The following is a 23,365-nucleotide window of genomic DNA, read 5'->3' on the forward strand; positions in this document are numbered from 1 at the left end:
AGGATGTGGTGTGTTTGTAAATTCATCCTGAGGTGCCAGAGTGCGCTCAGATTGCTCTCTGGGCATTCATAAATTCAGAGCATTGTCAGATTGTCTGTTCAGAGCATTGGGTTCTCAAAGTGTTCAGAGCGCAGATTGGACGCTCTGGCCTAGGAGTACAGAGCGTTCTGACCTTACAACGGCAGTCAAGCAACCAAGCTAACTTGGCTAGCATGCCAACTACTTCCAGACACAAATAAGAAAACACCTCACTCGGACCATTTTACTCGAAGTTGCAGAGATGATTAGGCTGTTTTCATGTTATCCAGCCGTTGGTGGTTGTAACTGTGCTGCTGGCAATAATTGAATTACGCTTTTTGGCCGACATTTACTGACACTGGCCATATTCAGAAATTCAGCAGTTATTCTGCGCTCTGGCACACTCAGACAAGAGCTCTGAAATCGTAGTAGATAACCAGAGTGAATTTTACGAACGCACCCTCAGGGTGGGCGTCTCCCAGCTACCTTTGCTTACCTGTCATGTTAAAATCTTAAGGCCATTACATATTTCCAATAGGTACTGCACTGGTTTGAACTAAAGGGACATTTTGTATTGACAAAATGGAATCGCCCGTGAAGAAAGGTTTCCTTAGACTGGAAATACAGAAAACAACATGGGAGGTTCCGGAGCAATATACCGCACTGAAAGCTGTTGGCTCAGGTGCTTACGGGACAGTATGGTGAGTTGACTTTGTGAACGGTCAGTGCATTCCGCGATTCTTGGGACATCACTACCCTAAACCCTAACCCTAACCTTAACCCTTACGCTAACCTTAACCATATCCCTTACCAAATCATATCCTTAACCCTTACCTTAACCATTTTAAATGTAACCTTCAATGGGGGTAGGGATATCCCAAGGATAGCACAAACCCTTTGGGTGAAAGGGTAATTATTGGCAGGCATTGCAGGAATAACGTCACGCCAAACCAGCATGTATTTGTATTCTTTAGAATATACCTCTGTATAAATACAGTTTTTCTCAATCTCAGTCATTGCAAAAATATGTAGAAAATAAAAATAATGGAAGGAACAACTTTCCCTTAGCCTATAATTGCTTATTTATTTTCAATAAAATGCAAACCTCTACATTATTGGATTTTGACAGTTATTTTGTTGCATTTGTTCAATACTGAATAGACTAGTCATTGCTAACAGAGGCACTATTGTATTGCCTCAAGCAAATAAGCAAGTTGAAGCAGGTTTCAAGATAAGACAAGAATTTTGCTCTCCCAACCTGGAGCAAGCCCCGTAATCTTGAAACACAGTTTTACCTCTGCCAGATATAGGTCATATGGAATGTCTGAAATCAAATGTTATTTGTAGGACTACAGATAATAATTTGTCAAACTCTGACATAAAAGTCAATCAAAGATTTTGCAGTCTTTGATGACTTGGTATTGAGAGTAAATCACAGGAGGTTGGTGACACCTTAATTGGGGAGGATGGGCTCGTGGTAATGGCTGGAGCAGAATTAGTGGCATGGTATCAAATACATCAAACACATGTCATTCCATTTGCTCTGTTCCAGCCATTATTATTAGCCGTCCTCCCCTCAGCAGCCTTCACTGGAGTAAACCATTCTATCTATATCCCCCACAGTCTGTTGCTATTGAGAGTAAACCATTCTATATCCCCCACATTATGTTGTTATTGAGAGTAAACCATTCTATATCCACCACAGTCTGTAGTTGTCAAGAGTAAACCACTCTATCTATATCCCCCACAGTCTGTTTCTATTGAGAGTAAACCATTCTATCTACATCCCCCACAGTCTGTTTCTGTTGAGAGTAAACCATTCTATCTATATCCCCCACAGTCTGTTTCTATTGAGAGTAAACCATTCTATCTATATCCCCCACAGTCTGTTTCTGTTGAGAGTAAACCATTCTATCTATATCCCCCACAGTCTGTTGCTATTGAGAGTAAACCATTCTATCTATATCCCCCACAGTCTGTTTCTGTTGAGAGTAAACCATTCTATCTATATCCCCCACAGTCTGTTGCTATTGAGAGTGAACCATTCTATCTATATCCCCCACAGTCTGTTTCTATTGAGAGTAAACCATTCTATCTATATCCCCCACAGTCTGTTTCTATTGAGAGTAAACCATTCTATCTATATCCCCCACAGTCTGTTGCTATTGAGAGTAAACCTTTCTATCTATATCCCCCACAGTCTGTTGCTATTGAGAGTAAACCATTCTATCTATATCCCCCACAGTCTGTTTCTATTGAGAGTAAACCATTCTATCTATATCCCCCACAGTCTGTTTCTATTGAGAGTAAATAATTATATCTATAACCCCCACAGTCTGTTGTCATTAAGAGTAAACCATTCTATCTATATCCCCCAGAGTCTGTTTCTATTGAGAGTAAACCTTTCTATCTATATCCCCCACAGTCTGTTTCTATTGAGAGTGAACCATTCTATCTATATCCCCCAGAGTCTGTTTCTATTGAGAGTAAACCTTTCTATCTATATCCCCCAGAGTCTGTTTCTATTGAGAGTGAACCATTCTATCTATATCCCCCAGAGTCTGTTTCTATTGAGAGTAAACCATTCTATCTATATCCCCCAGAGTCTGTTTCTATTGAGAGTAAACCATTCTATCTATATCCCCCAGAGTCTGTTTCTATTGAGAGTAAACCTTTCTATCTATATCCCCCACAGTCTGTTTCTATTGAGAGTGAACCATTATATCTATATCCCCCACAGTCTGTTGCTATTGAGAGTAAACCATTCTATCTATATCCCCCACAGTCTGTTGCGATTGAGAGTAAACCACTCTATCTATATCCCCCACAGTCTGTTTCTATTGAGAGTAAACCATTATATCTATATCCACCACAGTCTGTTGCTGTTGAGAGTACACCATTCTATCTATATCCCCCACAGTCTGTTGCTATTGAGAGTAAACCATTCTATCTAATTTGTAAGTCGCTCTGGATAAGACCGTCTGCTAAATGACTTAAATGTAAATGTAAATGTATATCCCCCACAGTCTGTTGCTATTGAGAGTGAACCATTCTATCTATATCCCCCACAGTCTGTTTCTATTGAGAGTAAACCATTCTATCTATATCCCCCACAGTCTGTTGCTATTGAGAGTAAACCATTCTATCTATATCCCCCACAGTCTGTTGCTATTGAGAGTCAACCATTCTATCTATATCCCCCACAGTCTGTTGCTATTGAGAGTAAACCATTCTATCTATATCCCCCACAGTCTGTTGCTATTGAGAGTCAACCATTCTATCTATATCCCCCACAGTCTGTTGCGATTGAGAGTAAACCATTATATCTATATCCCCCACAGTCTGTTGCTATTGAGAGTAAACCACTCTATCTATATCCCCCACAGTCTGTTTCTATTGAGAGTAAACCACTCTATCTATATCCCCCACAGTCTGTTTCTATTGAGAGTAAACCATTCTATCTATATCCCCCACAGTCTGTTTCTATTGAGAGTAAACCATTATATCTATATCCACCACAGTCTGTTGCTGTTGAGAGTACACCATTCTATCTATATCCCCCACAGTCTGTTGCTATTGAGAGTAAACCATTCTATCTAATTTGTAAGTCGCTCTGGATAAGAGCGTCTGCTAAATGACTTAAATGTAAATGTAAATGTATATCCCCCACAGTCTGTTTCTATTGAGAGTGAACCATTCTATCTATATCCCCCACAGTCTGTTTCTATTGAGAGTAAACCATTCTATCTATATCCCCCACAGTCTGTTTCTATTGAGAGTAAACCATTCTATCTATATCCCCCACAGTCTGTTTCTATTGAGAGTAAACCTTTCTATCTATATCCCCCACAGTCTGTTGCTATTGAGAGTGAACCATTCTATCTATATCCCCCACAGTCTGTTTCTATTGAGAGTAAACCATTCTATCTATATCCCCCACAGTCTGTTTCTATTGAGAGTAAATAATTATATCTATAACCCCCACAGTCTGTTGTCATTAAGAGTAAACCATTCTATCTATATCCCCCAGAGTCTGTTTCTATTGAGAGTAAACCTTTCTATCTATATCCCCCACAGTCTGTTTCTATTGAGAGTAAACCTTTCTTTCTATATCCCCCACAGTCTGTTGCTATTGAGAGTAAATAATTATATCTATAACCCCCACAGTCTGTTGTCATTAAGAGTAAACCATTCTATCTATATCCCCCACAGTCTGTTTCTATTGAGAGTAAACCATTCTATCTATATCCCCCACAGTCTGTTGCTATTGAGAGTAAACCATTCTATATCCCCCACAGTCTGTTGCTATTGAGAGTAAACCATTCTATCTATATCCCCCACAGTCTGTTTCTATTGAGAGTAAACCTTTCTATCTATATCCCCCACAGTCTGTTGCTATTGAGAGTAAATAATTATATCTATAACCCCCACAGTCTGTTGTCATTAAGAGTAAACCATTCTATCTATATCCCCCACAGTCTGTTTCTATTGAGAGTAAACCTTTCTATCTATATCCCCCACAGTCTGTTGCTATTGAGAGTAAACCATTCTATATCCCCCACAGTCTGTTGTCATTAAGAGTAAACCATTCTATCTATATCCCCCACAGTCTGTTTCTATTGAGAGTAAACCATTCTATCTATATCCCCCACAGTCTGTTGCTATTGAGAGTAAACCATTCTATCTATATCCCCCACAGTCTGTTGCTATTGAGAGTAAACCATTCTATCTATATCCCCCACAGTCTGTTGCGATTGAGAGTAAACCATTCTATCTATATCCCCCACAGCCTGTTGCTATTGAGAGTAAACCATTCTATCTAGTCTGAGACATAAATGTTATATCCAGCACTAATGTACTTTGACTTCTGACCTTGTCTCATTTATTAGTTCTGCTATTGACCAGCAGACCAAGGAGAAGGTGGCCATTAAGAAGCTCTATCGTCCATTTCAGTCCCTGATCCATGCTAAACGGGCCTACCGGGAACTACGACTGTTGCGCCACATCCAGCATGACAATGTAAGTACTTGTTACCTACTATTATAGTGGGACATCTGAGATGCGCTCCCCTAGACAGAGATTCCAGTCACTCAAAAATGTAGCGGCTTTTCATTACAATGCAGTAATTGTCATTCTACAGTACTTCACATCAGAATAATTTGCAGTCCTATGGACACTATTCAGCATCCAGTTGTATTGCTTTGCCTCTTTCCTATGTGTTTATTTATGTTTAGGGGAAAGGAGTAGCAGCCCTTATGGGCCAGTGTTTTCACTCAACATTTCACAGTGCACATATTCCTAGAGAACTGTTCATCAGGCCCACTTGTTCTGTTACGGGTGATGAATAAGTCTTACTGCAATGTATAATGTGCGTGTTCTCACTTATCGTGGGAATAAACCCTTCCTTTCCTCTCCTACTCCCTGTTGTTTTCCTCAAGGTGATCTGCCTCCTCAATGTCTTCACACCTGATTTCTCCCTGGAGAAATTCCAGACATTGTGAGTGTTGAGCTGTGAACAGCATTCCTCTGTCAGTTGTCTCAGCTTGTTGAGACAGGCTGCTCAGAGTGTATCTTGGACTTTTAGTTTCATAGTGTGTGTTTTATGTTTGTGTGTGTCTGTGTCTGTGTCTGTGTGTATGTGTGTGTGTGTGCTTGCAGGCGTGCAGGTTTGTTCATGTTTGTTTGTGCTTGGGTATGTGATATCTTCTCTTATCTGAGATAAAACATAGATTTGATGTCTGGTTTAGGATTCTTACCATGAGACACAGTATATGATGTACCCTGCATTGTTTTGTCATATTATTATACACTTGTAGCACTTAGTTGTAGGAGGTAGAATTAGTACATTATGTTTTGTATCATTACATTTCCCTGCTCGTATTCTCTGTCACAGTTACATGGTGATACTGTTTGTATCTGGCTACTGTCCTCCCCACCTCTCTCTCTCCTTCATGTCACAGTTACATGGTGATACTGTTTGTATCTGGCTACTGTCCCCCCCTCTCTCTCTCCTTCATGTCACAGTTACATGGTGATACTGTTTGTATCTGGCTACTGTCCCCACCTCTCTCTCTCCTTCATGTCACAGTTACATGGTGAATCTGTTTGTATCTGGCTACTGTCCCCCCCCCCTCTCTCTCCTTCATGTCACAGTTACATGGTGAATCTGTTTGTATCTGGCTACTGTCCCCACCTCTCTCTCTCCTTCATGTCACAGTTACATGGTGATGCCCTTCGTTGCTGAGGATCTCGGTAACATCATGAAGAGGAGGAGATTGACTGATCGCGTCATCGTTTACCTCTTCTACCAGCTTCTATGTGGCCTCAAGGTGTTTGCTACCACTCATTAAGTTTATACACAGGCCTTTAAATAATGGTATTACCAATGTGAAAATGAAAATGATTCATCACAAATGTATATTTTTCTATCCCTTAGTATATCCATTCTGCAGGGATCATCCATCGGGTTTGTATTAGGTTCTTATCAATATACATGAAACACATTTCTAAGTACATTTGAGTGACCAGATCGTATAAAATCCTACAATACTTTGCTTTATTCTTTAGGACCTAAAACCTGGCAACCTCGCCGTGAACGATAACTGTGAATTGAAGGTATATAAGAACTGGGCAACAACCTGCATGTCCATGTATACTGCACTTTTCATTTTATAACCTTCAGACAGTGAGAGAAATGTAATGTATTTGAATTAGAAAGATGCCACACTGGTGTTTAAAGACTACACTTTATTGTTTGATTGTTGTGATTAAATATAAGCCTCTCTTTTAATAACCTTTTCCTCACTTTTCCTTCACATTCCCTCGCTTTCTCTTTCTATCTCAGATCCTGGACTTTGGTCTAGCGAGACATGCAGAGAGTGAGATGACGGGCTATGTGGTGACACGCTGGTACAGGTCACCAGAGGTCATCTTCAACTGGATGCACTATAGCCAGTCAGGTGACCTATCGCCAACGCACAATGAAGACCGTTTCATATATCTGGGCTCCACTTTCCTTGCATTGCAAACACTCCTGGGGTTATCTTACTCTTGTACTATTGGCTCATTGGTATCTCATGTGTTATATATTCTGTGTGTCTGTCTCCCTCTCAGTGGACTTGTGGTCAGCAGGCTGCATCTTGGTTGAGATGATCACAGGCCAGGTTCTGTTCCCAGGCAAAGACAGTATCCTCTAATGTTCCCTCTGACACTTCCACTGTATAACTCACTCATTCTACATAAACTCAAACACATAGATTCTGTACCCCATCCAGTGTATATTAATAATGTACTTATCATCTAGTTATCTGATGTACGTATCATTTAGTTATCTGATGTAGTTATCATGTAGTTATCTGAAGTAGTTATCTTGTGTAGTTATCATGTAGTTATCAGGAAGTTATCTGGTGTAGTTATCTGGTGTAGTTATCATGTAGTTATCTGGTGTAGTTATCATGCAGTTATATGATGCAGTTATCTGATGTAGTTATCTGATGTAGTTATCAGGAAGTTATCTGATGCAGTTATCAGGAAGTTATCTGATGCAGTTATCTGGTGTAGTTATCATGTAGTTATCTGATGTAGTTATCTGGTGTAGTTATCATGTGTAGTTATCTGGTGTAGTTATCATGTGTAGTTAGCATACAGTTATCTGTTGTAATTATCGTGTAGTTATTATGTAGTTAGTTATCTGGTGAAGTTTTCTGATGTAGTTATCATATAGTTATCTGGTAGTTATCAGGTGTAGTTAGCGTGTAGTTATCATGTAGTTTTCTGATGTAGTTATCATGTAGTTATCTGGTGTAGTTAGAGTGTAGTTATCTGGTAGTTATCAGGTATAGTTATTGTGTAGTTATCTGGTGTAGTTAGCGTGTAGTTATCTGGTGTAGTTAGCGTGTAGTTATCTGGTAGTTATCAGGTGTAGTTATTATGTAGTTATCAGGTGAAGTTAGCGTGTAGTTATCTGGTGTAGTTAGCGTGTAGTTATCTGGTAGTTATCAGGTGTAGTTATCATGTAGTTATCCGATGTAGTTATCAGGTGTAGTTATCAGGTGTAGTTATCATGTGTAGTTATCATGTAGTTATCAGGTGTAGTTATCAGGTGTAGTTATCAGGTGTAGTTATCAGGTGTAGTTATCATGTAGTTATCATGTGTAGTTATCAGGTGTAGTTATCAGGTGTAGTTATCGTGTAGTTATCAGGTGTAGTTATCATGTAGTTATCATGTAGTTATCATGTAGTTATTATGTAGTTATCAGGTGTAGTTATCAGGTGTAGTTATCAGGTGTAGTTATCGTGTAGTTATCAGGTGTAGTTATCATGTAGTTATCAGGTGTAGTTATCATGTAGTTATCAGGTGTAGTTATCATGTAGTTATCTTGTATAGTTAGCGTGTAGTGCGCGTGTAGTTATCAAGTGTAGTTATCCTGTAGTTATCTGATGTAGTTATCAGGTGTAGTTATCATTGTGCAGTTGCACAAAGTACAACACCAATCATGCAATCAGACTGTTCACTGATCATTGCTGTAACTATTTTGCTTGAAACGGTTTCCACTGTCTGCCTTTGTGTGTCTCCACCCCCTCCTTGACCGTCCTGTTCAGGCATTGACCAGTTGAAGAAGATCCTCCACGTAACAGGAACACCACCGTCCTCCCTGCTGCAGAAGATGCAGAGCAAAGATGTAGGCCTACTGTCATCTCAGTCTAATGGCAACTATTCAGCTTGCAATGATTCAATGTAGCTTGGTGTTGAAGTCACAAGTTATGGTCAGTATGGGATTGACAGTTGAACGTTGTTGGTATTGTCTTGCAGGCTCGTTCATATGTGCAGGGTCTCCCTATCCAAAAGAAGAAAAACTTTAAGGAAGTCTTTCCCTCCTTGGATGTAAATGGTGAGTTGGTCTATCTATCATTATTTTGCCAATGGGACATCCTGCACGGTGGTTATGAATATCCAGGTGTTCAGTGATGTTTTTCTGCTTTGTATTGAGAACAGTTGAGGGCTGTGATGACTCTACTTCATGCTCTATTTCCTATTATAAACTGGGTGGTTTGAGCCCTGATTGCTGATTGGCTGACAGCCGTGGTATATCAGACCGTATACCACGGGTATGACTAAACATTTATTTTTACTGCTCTAATTACATTGGTAACCAGTTTAAAATAGCAATAAGGCACATTGGGGGTTTGTTGTATATGGCCAATATACCACGGCTAAGGCCTGTATCCAGACACTCCGTGTTGCGTCGTACGTTAGAACAGCCCTTAGCCGTGGTATATTGGCCATATATTGGCCATATACCACACCCCCTTGGGCCTTACTGCTTAAATGCCTCCCTCTCTCTCTCTTCATGTCCTGTGTGTACCTCTGTCCAGCGGTGGATCTGCTGGACAGCATTCTGCTGCTGGACCCAGACACCAGGATGACAGCTAAAGAGGGCCTCTCACACCCCTACCTCTCTGAGTTCCATGATCCAGAATCTGAACCCAACTCCCCACCGTACGACGACTCCTTTGAAAGCATGGAGCTTGATGTGGGAGAGTGGAGTAGTGAGTATATCTTACCTATGACTGATTACCTTGTTCTACATGTTGATGGGATTGATCCTGAATTACCCACTGCTTTTAGAGCCCTACACTTACAGTTCTGCAAAGTTTCCCTTTTAGGAAATTCAATTCTAAAATACTGTATGGTATGCTTCATGTGGTAAAATTCTAAAAAATATTTACTCTTTTCCTGTTAGGTCTGATCCACATGGAGATTATGACTTTTGACCCCAGAAACCCCAGTGCCACTGCAATGTAGCGGACAGACACAACAGAACACTGGCTCCCCCATGGCTCCACCATCACTCCATCGTATAAAAAACATCACATTTCACAACATGGTTTTATGACTTCATGGAACATGATACTGGAAAGAATGGCGCCGAAGGAGATGGCTGTCGTTTTACGATCCCGTAACTAATTGTGCGACTGTTTAAAAGCATTGTTGGTTAAGGGCTTGTAAGTAAGCATTTCACAGTAAGGTCTACACCTGCTGTATTCGGCGCATGTGACAAATACAATTTGATTTGATTTGGTATGTCATCATTTTTATGGATCCCTCATGTTTTAAGGGTAGGTCATGGTTTTAACTTGTTTTAAGGTATACATTTTCAGAATGCTTTGTAAATGCATATGAATGATGTACAAACTTTTAATATATTAGTAGTATTATCATATTAAATATAGTAACGTGGTAATCGACCACACCATTTGCATGTTTATCCAATTGGCTACAATCTATGTGTGAACAATGTTTTTTATCATGACTGAGTAAAACCTCACACCTCAAATCAATCTCATCTATGAACACATTTTCATCTCTGACTCAATTAGCATTTTCCAAAATTAAGCATGTTTTGGTATCTTAACTGAAAAATGATGTTTGATGCTAGAACACTAAATCTCAATCAGTAGATCCACATAGTGTAGAGTAGACGTGTTCAGTACATGTTCAGTATAATGTATAATGGTCTCTAGCTGCCCCTTTTTTTGTGAACAGGTTAGATAGGTCAAGTTATCATTTCAGTTCTGTTACAGCAATGGTGTTAAGGTAATAAGTAAAACTACTTTAGGGTACTACTTAAGTCATGTTTGGGGGTATCTGTACTTTTCTATTGATATTTTTGACAACTTTTACCTTCACTTCACTACATTCCTGAAGAAAATAATGTACTTTTTACTCCATACATTTTCCCTGACACCCAAAAGTACTTGTTACATTTAGAATGTTCAGGCAGGACAGCAATATGGTCCAATTCACGCGCCTATCAATATAACGCATTGTCATCCCTACTGCCTCTTATCTTGCGGACTCACTAAACGCAAATAGTGCATTTGTAAATTATGTCTGAGTGTTGGAGTGCATCCCCTGGCTGTCCGTAAATAAAAAAAACAAGAACATTGTGCCATCTGGTCTGCTTATTGTAAGTATGATAATTGAGTACTTTTTTCACCACTGTTACAGTAGATGTACGTGTGTCTTACGTTAGTTAAAGTTGTCTGCCTGTATCCCACCTGCTGAAATCGAAGTAGATTAAATTAATTTAAATTGAATCAGGTTTAATTTAATTTAAATTAAACAGTACTACTGCTTTTGTATGTAACGATTCACTAGCATTCCAAAAAGGCAATATGAATGTTTGATTGTATTGTTTTGGGTGCTATGAATGCTATCCCAATTTCCTCAGAAAACATCCATACATGGTTAATATTTTTTTCATAGTAAAGAGATGTAACACAAGTTCACACTATCTAATACTGTCAGATTCATTGTAAATCCCATTTAAAGGGACAGTTCATCCAAATTTCACAATTATATTGTTTTCCTTACCCTGTAAGCAGTTAATGGACAAGGTATGACAGCAATCATGCTTTGTTTATTTCTTTACCTGGTCACTGTTTCAAATGCTAAGTTTTCTGCATTTTTGGCTCAAATCCAATGCAAGTCATTGGTACCTATATTATAATTGTTGCTCTTTATAGCATATCATCTATAAGAAACTTCAATGAGTTGCGATACATTTTTACATGATTCGGACATGAAGCATAAAAATGCTAATATAGGTACCATTGACTTGCATTTAATTTGTGCTACAAATGCTAAAAAGAAGCTTTTGAAACAGTGGCTAGGTAAACAAAACCAAAGCATGGACTACGGTCATACCTTGTCCATTGACTGCTTACACAAGGTAAGAAAACAATGTAATTTTGTAATTTGGATGAACTATCCCTTTAATAACTTGGTGGTTAACTAGATTATAGTGAGGATAGATTCCTCTATGTTGTGTTACAGGCCTTGACGATGTGTCATTACATTTGGCTATTTTGTGGTTTGAAATCTAATCCTTCACACTTTGACATTGCAAAGAGCCGTTCACCTTTTGATGGCATCTTGTTTTCCTGGTTGCTAAAATTCTAATAGTTCGCTTCATTTCAGTTTTTGTGGCAAAACAAGAAAGAATCATGTAGAGAATCATTGTACCATATTAACCGCTGACATATATTTTCCATAAACAAATATGTTGTATTTTCAGCTGGTGTACAAAACCAAATGTAAAAGACACAAAAACAAAACTCAGGAAGCATAGATCTATCGCTGTTTAGCCTTGCTTTCAATGAGCATGACAGATCTGTAGCATGTACGCTGGGAGTCAGAAAGCAAGTGGAGGTGGTGCGTTTAATAATAAACAGACAATATGCCACTATAACAACCACGACTCATGTATAGACATGACACACATAGTCAATACTGCCTGGAGACTGGAACTAAGGGAGTGACAGATATAAGGGAGGTAATCAGTGAAGTGACGGAGTCCAGGTGTGCCTAATGATGAATGCCAGGTGCGCGTAATGATGAGTGTCAAGTGCGCGTAATGAGGAATGCCAGAGGTTGTAATCTGAATATTGGGAAAAAGGCCATTTCTAAACACGGCGCGAGCCATTCTTACTAATCTGTTCGAAAACCCATTAGGATTTAAGTACAACTTTTGTATTACTGAATCCTTTAGTGAGAGGGTCAATGCTTTCTTATCTAATAATTTCAGCCCTCCGAATTCATATTCATTATATAAATTGTCACGTTTAATTTTTGGTCTTTCTTGCTGTTCCAAATCCAATGTAATATTTTTGTTCATAGATTTTTTTTAAACAAGTTGTTTGGTGTAGTCAGGGCCATAAGTAAATAGGTCAACTGGAATATGACTAAAGAATTAATCAGGGTGATTTTTCAACAAATACACAGATATTTACCTTTCCATGGTAGCAAAATCTATTATATCTATCTATTTTTGATAACTGTCACGTTCGTCGTATGGAGGAAGAGAGAAGGACCAAGGTGCAGCGTGATACGAATATATTCTTCTATTTATTTAACACGAAAAGAAGAACACTTAAACCAATATATAGACAATAACCCACGACATACCCAACGGAATATGGCTGCCTAAATATGGTTCCCAATCAGAGACAACGATAAACAGCTGCCTCTAATTGAGAACCAATCTAGGCAACCATAGACATACAAACACCTAGACTAGTAAACACCCCATAAACATACAAAACCCCTAGACAAGAAAACACATACATCCCCCATGTCACACCCTGACCTAACCAAAGTAATAAAGAAAACAAAGATAACTAAGGCCAGGGCGTGACAATAACTTTCTGTAAAAATGTATTACAGTTCGATCGTTTCTTTCTTTTGTATGTAAATACCGAGTATGTCCACTTCACCGTTGGACATTTTTATTGGTAAACTACACGGTAATGAAAAAGTAGTATTTTTTTGCTATCCAATACGTAATATGGTACAGTTATCATACAGTTGAAGTCGTAAGTCGGTTAGGACATCTACTTTGTGCATGACACAAGTAATTTTTCCAACATTTGTTTACAGACAGATTACTTCACTTATAATTCACTGTATCACAATTCCAGTAGCTCAGAAGTTGACTGCCTTTAAACAGCTTGGAAAATTCCAGAAAAGGATGGCATGGCTTTAGAAGCTTCTGATAGGCTAGTTGACATCATTTGAGTCAATTGGAGGTGTACCTGTGGATGTATTTCAAGGCCTACCTTAAACTCAGTGCCTCTTTGCTTGACATCATGGGAAAATCAAAAGAAATCAGCCAAGACCTCTGGTTCATCCTTAGGAGCAATTTTCAAACACCTGAAGGTGAAGATAAAAGGAAACACTGCTCTTTCCTTCACCTTGTTCAACTGCTGCAAAAAGGTCTGCTCAGATGTGCAAGTGGCTTTTGAATTTCAAACACCTGAAGGTACCACGTTCATCTGTACAAACAATAGTACGCAGGTATAAACACATTGGGATAACGCACCGTCATACCGCTCAGGAAGGGGACGCGTTCTGTCTCCTAGAGATGAACGTACTTTGGTGCGAAAAGTGCAAATCAATCCCAGAACAACAGCAAAGGACCTTGTGAAGATGCTGGAGGAAACAGGTACAAAATTATCTTTACCACAATAAAACCAGTCCTATATTGACATAACCTGAAAGGCCGCTCAGCAAGGAAGAAGCCACTGCTCCAAAACCGCCATAAAAAAAGTCTGACTACGGTTTGCAACTGCACATGGGGACAAAGATAGTACTTTTTGGAGAAATCTCCTCTGGTCTGATGAAATAAAAATAAAACTGTTTGGCCATAATAACCATCGTTATGTTTGGAGGAAAAAGGGGGAGGCTTGCAAGCCGATGAACACCATCCCAACCGTGAAGCACAGGGGTGGCAGCATCATGTTGTGGGGGTGCTTTGCTGCAGGAGGGACTGGTGCACTTCACAAAATAGATGGCATCATGAGGTAGGAAAATTATGTGGATATATTGAAGCAACATCTCAAGACATCAGTCAGGAAGTTAAAGCTTGGTCAAAAACGGGTCTTCCAAATGGACAATGACCCCAAGTGTAACAGTATAACTTTAAACCGTCCCCTCGCCCCGACACGGGCGCGAACCAGGGACCTTCTGCACACATCAACGGTCGCCCACAAAGCATCGTTACCCATCACTCCACAAAGGCCGCGGCCCTTGCAGAGCAAGGAGCAACACTACTTCTAGGTTTCAGAGCAAGTGACGTAACTGATTGAAACGCTACTAGCGCGTACCCGCTAACTAGCTAGCCATTTCACATCCGTTACACTCACCCCCCTTTCAACCTCCTCCTTTTCCGCAGCAACCAGTGATCCGGGTCAACAGCATCAATGTAAGAGTATAACTTTAGTACGTCCCCTCGCCCCGACCTCGGGCGCGAACCAGGGACCCTCTGCACACATCAACAACGGTCGCCCACGAAGCATCGTTACCCATCGCTCCACAAAGGCCACGGCCCTTGCAGAGCAAGGAGCAACACTACTTCTAGGTTTCAGAGCAAGTGACGTAACTGATTGAAACGCTACTAGCGCGTACCCGCTAACTAGCTAGCCATTTCACATCCGTTACACAAGCATAACTGAAAGAATGTGTGCGAGGAAGGAGGCCTACAAACCTGAATCAGTTTCACCAGCTCTGTCAGGAGGAATGGGCAAAAATTCACCCTACTTGTGGAAGGCTACCCGAAATGTTTGACCCAAGTTAAACAATTTAAAGGAAATGCTACCAAATACTAATTGAGTAAACTTCTGACCCACTGGGAATGTAATCAAAGAAATAAAAGCTGAAATAAATCATTCTCTCTACAATTATTCTGACATTACACAATGTTAAAATAAAGTGGTGATCCTAACTGACCTAAGACAGAATTTTTACTAGGATTAAATGTCAGGAATTGTTAAAAACTGAGTTTAAATGTATTTGGCTAAGGTGTATCCAGAGAGGTGAGAGAGATTATCTAGATCCTCTTTGAGGCTGTGTAGGGTTACAAATTGCAGATTTAAAAGAAAACATGACCACTTTGTTTTTAAGCCTTTTAAGTTTTTAAGTTAGAGTGTTGGGCCAGTAACCGAAAGTTTGCTAGATTGAATCCCTGAGCTCACAAGGTATACATTTGTCATTCTGACCCTGAACAAGGCAGTTACCCACTGTTCCTAGGCATGTCATTGAAAATAAGAATTTGTTCTTAACTAACTTGCCAAGTTAAATAACGGTAAAATAAAAAAAGCCCTGGATTTCTAGCCCATTGATATTATTGTTGTATCTAATATTAATAGCTAGCATTTCAATGGTCATAATAAACACATATGCCGATAATGGACAACCTTGTTTCACTCCTCTTGACAGTTTAATACTTTCTGAGAAGTAGCCATTATTTACTATTTTACACCTGGGGTTACTATACATAACTTTAACCCATTTTATAAGAGAATCTCCAAAATTGAAATAGTCCAGGCATTTATATATAAAATCTAGTCGTGCTTTGTCAATGTCCTTTTCAAAATCAGCTGTGAATACCAATACAAATACAAAGAGTTAATTTACAAGTGTGGTTGCTTTTAGTAACCCTATCAGCCCTGTCAGTAATGTCATCGTGTCTATGTAGAACAGATATAGTAAGAAGAGAGAGTGAACACAAGTATTTTATAGAACTCCGATTTATTCACAATGTTTTGGTTGTACATGATCAATAACATTCAATAAATCTGGGTGTACCAGTCAGAATGAAAAGAAAAACAATGTTTGCAAACATCAGTGGAGAACCCATTGTCCCTATGATAGGGAGAGTTAAGAGTTAATGCTAGATTATTTACCTCAGAGCAAAGGGCGACACTTTAGTATGGCTGCTTATGTTGATCTCCTGGCATTCCCCACAATGCATAGCAATATGGGGGCAGCGAAGCAGTGGGGGTGGGGGGTCGGGAGGGGGGGGGGGGGTGTTCTCTGTACTTGTTAACTGTCTCAACATTGAGTGAACAGCATGGCACCTCTCTGCCAGGCCCATTTGGAGGCTATGTGTGCAAAGGGAACCTACTGTTGCCTTATGAAGATGCACTGTCACAGCACTGTCAACCAATATTGTGTCTCCATGACAGGCACCATCCAGCAACTAAAAGACAGCCAGGCTGAATGTAGAGTGAGCAGACTCACTTCTCTGCTGCCGGTTCTTACTATCTCTCTGCCTCCATCTTTGTTGGTGTATGTTCTGAATCTGTGAGGGACAGGATACTCAGCGCAGGAATAAATCACATGAAATATTGGGCTGGAAAAGATCTGTCAGCTGCATTCAAAGTGCATCCTCTGATGTGCATCCAGTATTTCCTATCAGCCAGTAACTACGGGGCATACGCAGCTAAGAAGGGGGTCAAACCACCCTGGGTTATAGTGTAGATCAATAGATGCTCTGTGCCTGCATGTGACAAGAGGAGTTTGTAACTTGCTTTGGTTGTCGAGGAAGAGAGGGGGAGGAGGAGGTGAGGGGGAGGTGGGGACAGCCAGACAGACTTCTGTTTTTAGAAGCGTCTGGATGAGGAGGTCATGGAGGAACGGGACTGTGAGACACTACCACCGCCGCCGCTCATGCCGTAGCCACTGCCGCCGCCGCCGCCACCGCCGCTCATGCCGAATCCACCGCCACCGCCGCTCATGCCGAATCCACCGCCGCCACCGCTGCTCATGCCGAAGCCGCTGCTGCTTTTCATGGACATGCCACTGCCTCCGCCATATCCGAAGCCACCTCCACCGCCTCCACCACCACCACCCATGCCGAATCCACCGCCGGAGCCTGGGAGAGGAAGATGGAAGGGGCGAAGTCAGTACTTGGACTAATCAGACAGAATGTCTTCACTGTTATCATTTTCTTGTCTAACTGAATTTAAATGCATATGTATGAGGTTCTTACCGCCGCCGCCACCGCCGCTGCTGGAGGTCTGTACGTGGATGGTTGCAATTCCACCTCCAGTTCCACCTCCGGTAATCCTTTGAAGAGATTCATAGATTAGTTGACATGATCACTAAGCACATACTACAGTGAAAGAGCTGACTTCAATTAAAAGATTTTCAATTACTTGTGTTGTGCCTTTACCTTTCCTATCCATGCATTTGGTACATTTTGTTTCACTATCTCTTTATTTGATCGTGTAATTACCTGCTCTCCTCTCCTTCCAGTAGTTTCCTGTAGGTGGCGATCTCAATGTCCAGGGCAAGTTTGACGTTCATCAGCTCCTGGTACTCGCGCACCTGCCGGGCCATGTCCTGCTTGGCTCTCTGGAGGGCTTCCTCCAGGTCCTTGATGCGGAGCTTGGCGTCCTTCACCGCCATCTCCCCGCGCTCCTCAGCCTCGGCGATCTGGTTCTCCAAGTTGGCACGCTACAAGGTAAAAGAAAGACCAGATCAGAAATCAGATTGATATTTTCACTTAATGGAATATTAGTGTCGTGCCAGACATGATACTATTTTGAATTGGCCGTCATTTGCCAACCTACTGTACCTGTCCTTTGACGTTTTCGATCTCGTTTTGGAGACGGCTGATCATGCGGTTCAGCTCGGCCATCTCTGCCTTGGTGTTTCGCAGATCATCACCATGTTGTCCTGCAGAGGACTGCATCTCTTCAAACTGGAGGAATAGAGGATTGGCCCAGGCATGAGTCAGTGTGAAGCCTATATGTTATTATGTACTGTACCTAATTAAAGGAAATCTATAGAAATCAGTGGAGGCTGCTGAGGGGAACGGAGCGAATGAAATGGAATCAAACCATGTGTTTGATGTATTTGATACCATTCCAATCATTCCACTCCTGCCATTACTACGCACCCATCCTCCCCAATAAAGGTTGCCACCAACCTCCTGTGATAGAAATATACTGAAGTCTCCTCATACCTTCTGCTTGTACCATGACTCGGCCTCGGCTCTGCTGCGGTTGGCAATGTCCTCATACTGGGCACGCACTTCAGCCACGATGGAGTCCATGTCCAGGTTACGGCTGTTGTCCATCTCAACCACCACTGAGGTGTCCTTGATCTGTCCCTGCAGCTCACTCAGCTCCTGGAGAGAGAGAAGAAGATAGGAGGAAGTCAGGAAAGCCATAATGTGGATATTGTTTTTTCAAATGTAAAGCTTATTGTATTTTGACATGGTCCTCACCGCTTCATAGATGGCCCTGAGGAAGTTGATCTCATCCTGAAGGGAGTCAACCCTGGCCTCCAGCTCAACCTTGTTCATGTAGGCGCCATCAACATCCTTCTTGAGGAGGACAAACTCATTCTCCACTGAGGCACGCTTGTTGATTTCATCTTCATATCTACAAAAACACATTGCATATGGTTATATGGGTTCAGCATTTAGGACAGTTAGAGCATCCATACAATGTCTGGTGTCAAACTCACTTGTTCTTGAAGTCCTCCACCAGACCCTGCATGTTCATCAGCTCTCCTTCCAGCTTGACCTTCTCTCCTCCCAGGCCGTCCAGCTGTCTGCGCAGGTTTGCGATATAGGCCTCGAACATGGCGTCGATGTTGGAGCGGGTGGTGGTCTGGTCCTGCAGGAGGCTCCACTTGGTCTCCAGCATCTTGTTCTGCTGTTCCAGGAAGCGTACCTGTGTGTTGTGATGCAAATAGAACAGTTACAATCAGGTGTCATATTTACAACTACAACCAGGGTTGCACACATCTTCCACTACAGAATACCAATCCGGGTTACGTAATATTATATCACCTTGTATCATGTGATGTAGAAGCCACCATGCTTCTACATCTGCATTTCTTGCTGTTTGGGGTTTTAGGCTGGGTTTCTTTATAGCTGATATAAAAAGGGCTTTATAAATACATTTAATTGATTGATATGCATTGCCATATGAGTTGCCTTGGTAACATCTCCCTGGCAACGTTAGCTTGTGTATTTATTTTGTGTTTCAAGACTTGCATTCACTTAGTTAATGAAGACGGTATGCTTGTAGCTGTTTATTGAGTCTCAGACAAAGCTGCCATTCTCCTACACCTCTGTATAAAAGGTCCCTCTGTGGGCCCTTGTTGGCAGGTACTGAGCTGAGTTCTTCCCTCAGGGCTGGGGCGGACAGGAAGACATCCATCCACTTTATATCTCTCTGTACTATAAGTGTGTTCTGTTCTAGTGAGGTCATGTTGCCTTGACTTGCCATAACCTGAACAAGTTTCAACAGTTTCCTGCTTACAGAAGATTCCTTCCATGTGAGGTACATGGGCGAGGCTGCACATCCCTGAGGAGGGAGGGAGTCTTAGCCTGCCACACCCGAGCCAATCCTCCCTTATTATCACCAATGGCAAGCCCCAGCAGATATGGCTGGGTTGCCCCGCCTTAGCCTGAGGTGGAATGGCCTAGTGAATGAACTTGCCTGCTGCCACACCCTGTAATTATAAGACATTATTCTACAGAATCTGAGAATTACCTGCCTGAGGGCATTTACTGTCCTGTTTTGGGTAAAACAACCCACTTGGCAAAGTCTTCATTGATTTACATTTGGTTGAGTTACGGAATTAAGGGTTTATTAAATACAAATATTTTGCAGAAGAAAGACAAATGAGATGACTGAATTTGATCTGTTCAACCGTCCAGAAAAAAAGCAGTTCCGTGTCTGTGAAAAGATGAAAAGATGCATTTTCACTAACAGGGCGAGGCTAGGTGATTTCTATCACTCCCTTGAGAAGATGTCTGATCTTCACTATTGTCCATACCGTCGTAGTCTGAAATATTAAAGTATTTAGGAACAACCTCTAACACAACTTGGTGTTTCAGACAGATTGATAAAGTATATTATTAGCCATATTAACTTCAAACATGTGCAGGTGTGTCTCTGCCAGTTCTGAGGGAGAGATGGGAGAGAGGAGAAACTCAGGTGCACCATCAGAGACAGCATTCTATTGAAAGCCAGTGAGTCCCTTCCTGCTGCCATGGGAATGGGGCTATAACCTGATCCCTCACTCCACTCAGAGTGGGCCCGTGGTTATAGGATCCGCCTGGGCTAGGGTTTCCAAACTCACTCCCCTCTAACTCACAGAGCCAGGGCAATTACAGTCTAACAAAACTACTCAAGCAGTGATGCGCTTTCAGTTTCAATGCAACAGGCTGCACATTGGAACTTTGACCACCTGTGACAAGGTGATATGCCCCTGTTTATACATTAAGGTAAAGGATACACCCTTGTTTTTACATTAAGGTAGAGTATATGCCCATCTATACATTAAGGTAAAGGATAAGCCCCATGTTTATACTTTAAGGCAAAGGATGCAGCCACTACAGCATTCAGTGTATTTGTTTTCACAGCCAGTCCTAACTGGTTCCTATATGGTTAGGATTTCGGGGTGTTGCATAATGAGTGGCTGTGAAATATTTAATGAGCCTTACAATAGCGTGCAACCGACACAGTCTTGCAGCTATTCAAGTGTGCTATTTGCAACCTGTACCATAAAACAATATCCCAGCCATCAATTACTATTGCAGATACTTCTCAGTATCTCTTTGCAGTATCTGATTTGTAGTCTACTGTATATGCATCCTGTCTATGCTGGCATATGGTAGATGATGATCAATGCAGTATATTTCATTTACTTAGACAGGCCCATAGTTATGGCATACTTAATACTTTTACCATCCTGTTAGACGGAAGGGCTTTCAGAGAATAGAACAGTACTGACCTTGTCAATGAAGGAGGCGAAGCGGTTGTTGAGACCCTTGATCTGTTCTTTCTCTTGGGTACGGACGGTCTGGATGTTGGGGTCGATCGCCAGATTGAGGGGGGCTAGCAGGCTTGTGTTGACTGTGACAGCTGTGATTGGGGCGAAGCCGCCGCCGCCGCCGCCACCCATGCCGAAGCCTCCACCGCCGCCCATGCCGTAGCCTCCACCGCCACCACCCAGGCCGAAGCCTCCACCGCCACCGCCCAGGCCAAAGCCTCCACCACCGCCGCCCAGGCCGAAGCCTCCACTGCCGCCGCCCATGCCGAAGCTTCCACCTCCACCGCCACCGCCCATGCCTCCGCCACCGCCCATGCCTCCACCACCGCTCATGTAGCTGTAGCTGGAGACTCCTCCACCACCACCACCACCGCCCAGGCCGAAGCCTCCTCCACCACTGCCGCCTACAGAGCGTCTAACCGACGAGCTGCTCATACGGCTGGAGCCCATGGGAACTGCTGAAGAGGAGAAGCTGGAGAAGCTCTTCCTCACACTACCGCCGCCGCCACCACCGCCGGAGCTGAATCCTCTGCTGGAGCCGAAGCCTCCGCTCATGCTGCCACTGCTCTTGTAACTGATGCTCATGGCTGCAGCTGTTCTGGTCCTCTGATGGGGGTAGTAGAAATGGTGAGACAGAGAGGATTAGTGGAGCAGGTGATCTCACTAAGAGGAAAGTCAAGTGCCTCTGAGTGACTGCTCTCTGGAGGCGGCTGGCTTATATTTCCCTCTCAAGGGGTGGGTCTGCATGGTACAGGGCTCCTCCCCAGCATCTGCCTGCCTCCTAGTTCTCTCACCTGCAGGCTGAGGGGTCGGAGCGACCCAGCTCGTCAGACGGGTAGCCGCTGTAAACTAATCAGGCTTCCGGCACACCCAGGTACACACACAGAGAAATGGCAAACCCATTCAGTTGTTTCCGGGGGAGAGGGGGAAGGGAGGTTTCTCAGAGTCATTACTTTCTCATGTGTATTGAAGACTAAATGTTCATCACATAATTTAATCTGGGGTTTTGTGCATGGTGATATCCAAAAGGTCAGCTACTCTTTGCACGATTGAGCAAAGACTAATATCTGCATGGACTGTATAGGATAGGATAGCCGGTTGTGTTGTGTTGGAATTGTTGAATGTGTAACGTTTGCTGAAGAGACTGTACCACGCTTCTTAATCTCTCATCAGAAGAGGCTAGCATCTCACTCATCCCCACGGAGACAGAGACTACAACTGTCTGGAAAACACAAACACTTCTCTGTTCCCTCTACTCAATGCCTCACTCACGGATACACAGACTGGATTGGTCGTCCGGGAGACTGGTCCTATCAAAATGCCTAAGAATAATTCAGTGTTTTGTTCACATTTATCATTGTTTGTTAGGATCTGTGACATTTTTATTTACAGATTGATAAATCCCTAACTACATTGTAGGTTTCATCTCTGCAGCACTACCGTAAGGGTTGTTCTTACACCGTAGTGGGGTGACAGAAATGTATGACACTACATTCTGGACAACAAGTTCTGTAGGTGGCGTTTCAGTGCTAGGAGGAATGTAACTGCCTGCCTCTGTCTCAGCCTGTCTCTTGTATGTTTACTGTCTTGGTTACAGGGAGTTGTTCTGGAGTTACTCTTGATCTTGGTTGAGGGAATGACAAAAGTTTGAAAAAGAGCTGAACTGTGGGAAGGCAATGGAGATAAGGAGGGGATGCAGAAAAGGCATAGAAGAAGACTAACTTTATTGTAGGCTTAGACAATATAAGAGTTATATATTGATAATTGTAGTCCTTGTGTTGCTATAGTTACCTTGTGAAGTCAAAACACTGTAAGCTCAGTGCTGTGTGGACACATACAGATGTAGGATCTTAATTTGATCATTATTTTGTTCCTGTTAATTTTTCTGCACTGCGGGAAATGCAAACTTGTAGTGTATTCAGGGTTTAAAAGGTCTCTATAGTTAAAAAATATATATATATATATATGTTTAATTGAAATTTCCACTCTAAAATGTCAGACTTGATTTGCCCTAAAGAAAAATGTATTAACCCCTACAATAATTATAATAATAATGATATATATTTCCTGTTGTTGCAGGATTATTTTCCTGCTGTAGCAAACTGGCTCAAATTAAGATTCTACAGCCGTACTGTAAGTAATTTGATCCGCTGAGAGAACCAGGGAAATAATGCATAGAGAAAAATATTTACTCTGTGGGAGTGATTG

General features: G+C 41.9%; 2 protein-coding genes across 2 annotated transcripts; one reads left to right on the plus strand and one right to left on the minus strand.

The window, feature by feature from the left end:
- Window positions 1-397: 397 nt before the first annotated feature.
- On the plus strand, window positions 398-10,968 carry LOC139557790 (mitogen-activated protein kinase 14A-like). Its single transcript, XM_071372973.1, has 12 exons — window positions 398-719; window positions 4,908-5,037; window positions 5,457-5,515; window positions 6,236-6,347; window positions 6,455-6,484; window positions 6,586-6,633; window positions 6,863-6,977; window positions 7,132-7,203; window positions 8,620-8,699; window positions 8,831-8,909; window positions 9,394-9,567; window positions 9,762-10,968. Exons 1-12 carry the CDS (start codon window positions 601-603, stop codon window positions 9,821-9,823), a joined length of 1,080 nt encoding a protein of 359 aa, XP_071229074.1. The 5' UTR covers window positions 398-600; the 3' UTR covers window positions 9,824-10,968.
- A 5,121-nt stretch (window positions 10,969-16,089) lies between these two features.
- On the minus strand, window positions 16,090-21,858 carry LOC139557784 (keratin, type II cytoskeletal cochleal-like). The gene is made up of 8 exons (XM_071372965.1): window positions 21,119-21,858; window positions 18,836-19,044; window positions 18,594-18,750; window positions 18,330-18,494; window positions 17,940-18,065; window positions 17,598-17,818; window positions 17,352-17,428; window positions 16,090-17,234 (listed from the first exon to the last, which is right to left on the minus strand). Exons 1-8 carry the CDS (start codon window positions 21,740-21,742, stop codon window positions 16,963-16,965), a joined length of 1,851 nt encoding a protein of 616 aa, XP_071229066.1. The 5' UTR covers window positions 21,743-21,858; the 3' UTR covers window positions 16,090-16,962.
- Between the last annotated feature and the right edge of the window lie 1,507 nt (window positions 21,859-23,365).

This window comes from Salvelinus alpinus, chromosome 28, assembly GCF_045679555.1.
Source record: "Salvelinus alpinus chromosome 28, SLU_Salpinus.1, whole genome shotgun sequence".
Taxonomy (NCBI): domain Eukaryota; kingdom Metazoa; phylum Chordata; class Actinopteri; order Salmoniformes; family Salmonidae; genus Salvelinus; species Salvelinus alpinus.

Coding starts and splice junctions, on each gene's coding strand:
- LOC139557790 (XM_071372973.1), top strand. CDS start 601: ATGGAATCGCCCGTGAAGAAAGGTTTCCTTAGACTGGAAATACAGAAA. Junction 5,038..5,456: donor GCCACATCCAGCATGACAAT/GTAAGTACTTGT, acceptor GTTTTCCTCAAG/GTGATCTGCCTCCTCAATGT. Junction 9,568..9,761: donor TGATGTGGGAGAGTGGAGTA/GTGAGTATATCT, acceptor TTTTCCTGTTAG/GTCTGATCCACATGGAGATT.
- LOC139557784 (XM_071372965.1), bottom strand. CDS start 21,742: ATGAGCATCAGTTACAAGAGCAGTGGCAGCATGAGCGGAGGCTTCGGC. Junction 19,045..21,118: donor TCGCCTCCTTCATTGACAAG/GTCAGTACTGTT, acceptor CACAACACACAG/GTACGCTTCCTGGAACAGCA. Junction 17,429..17,597: donor CTGGAAGGAGAGGAGAGCAG/GTAATTACACGA, acceptor ATCTCTTCAAAG/GATTACCGGAGGTGGAACTG.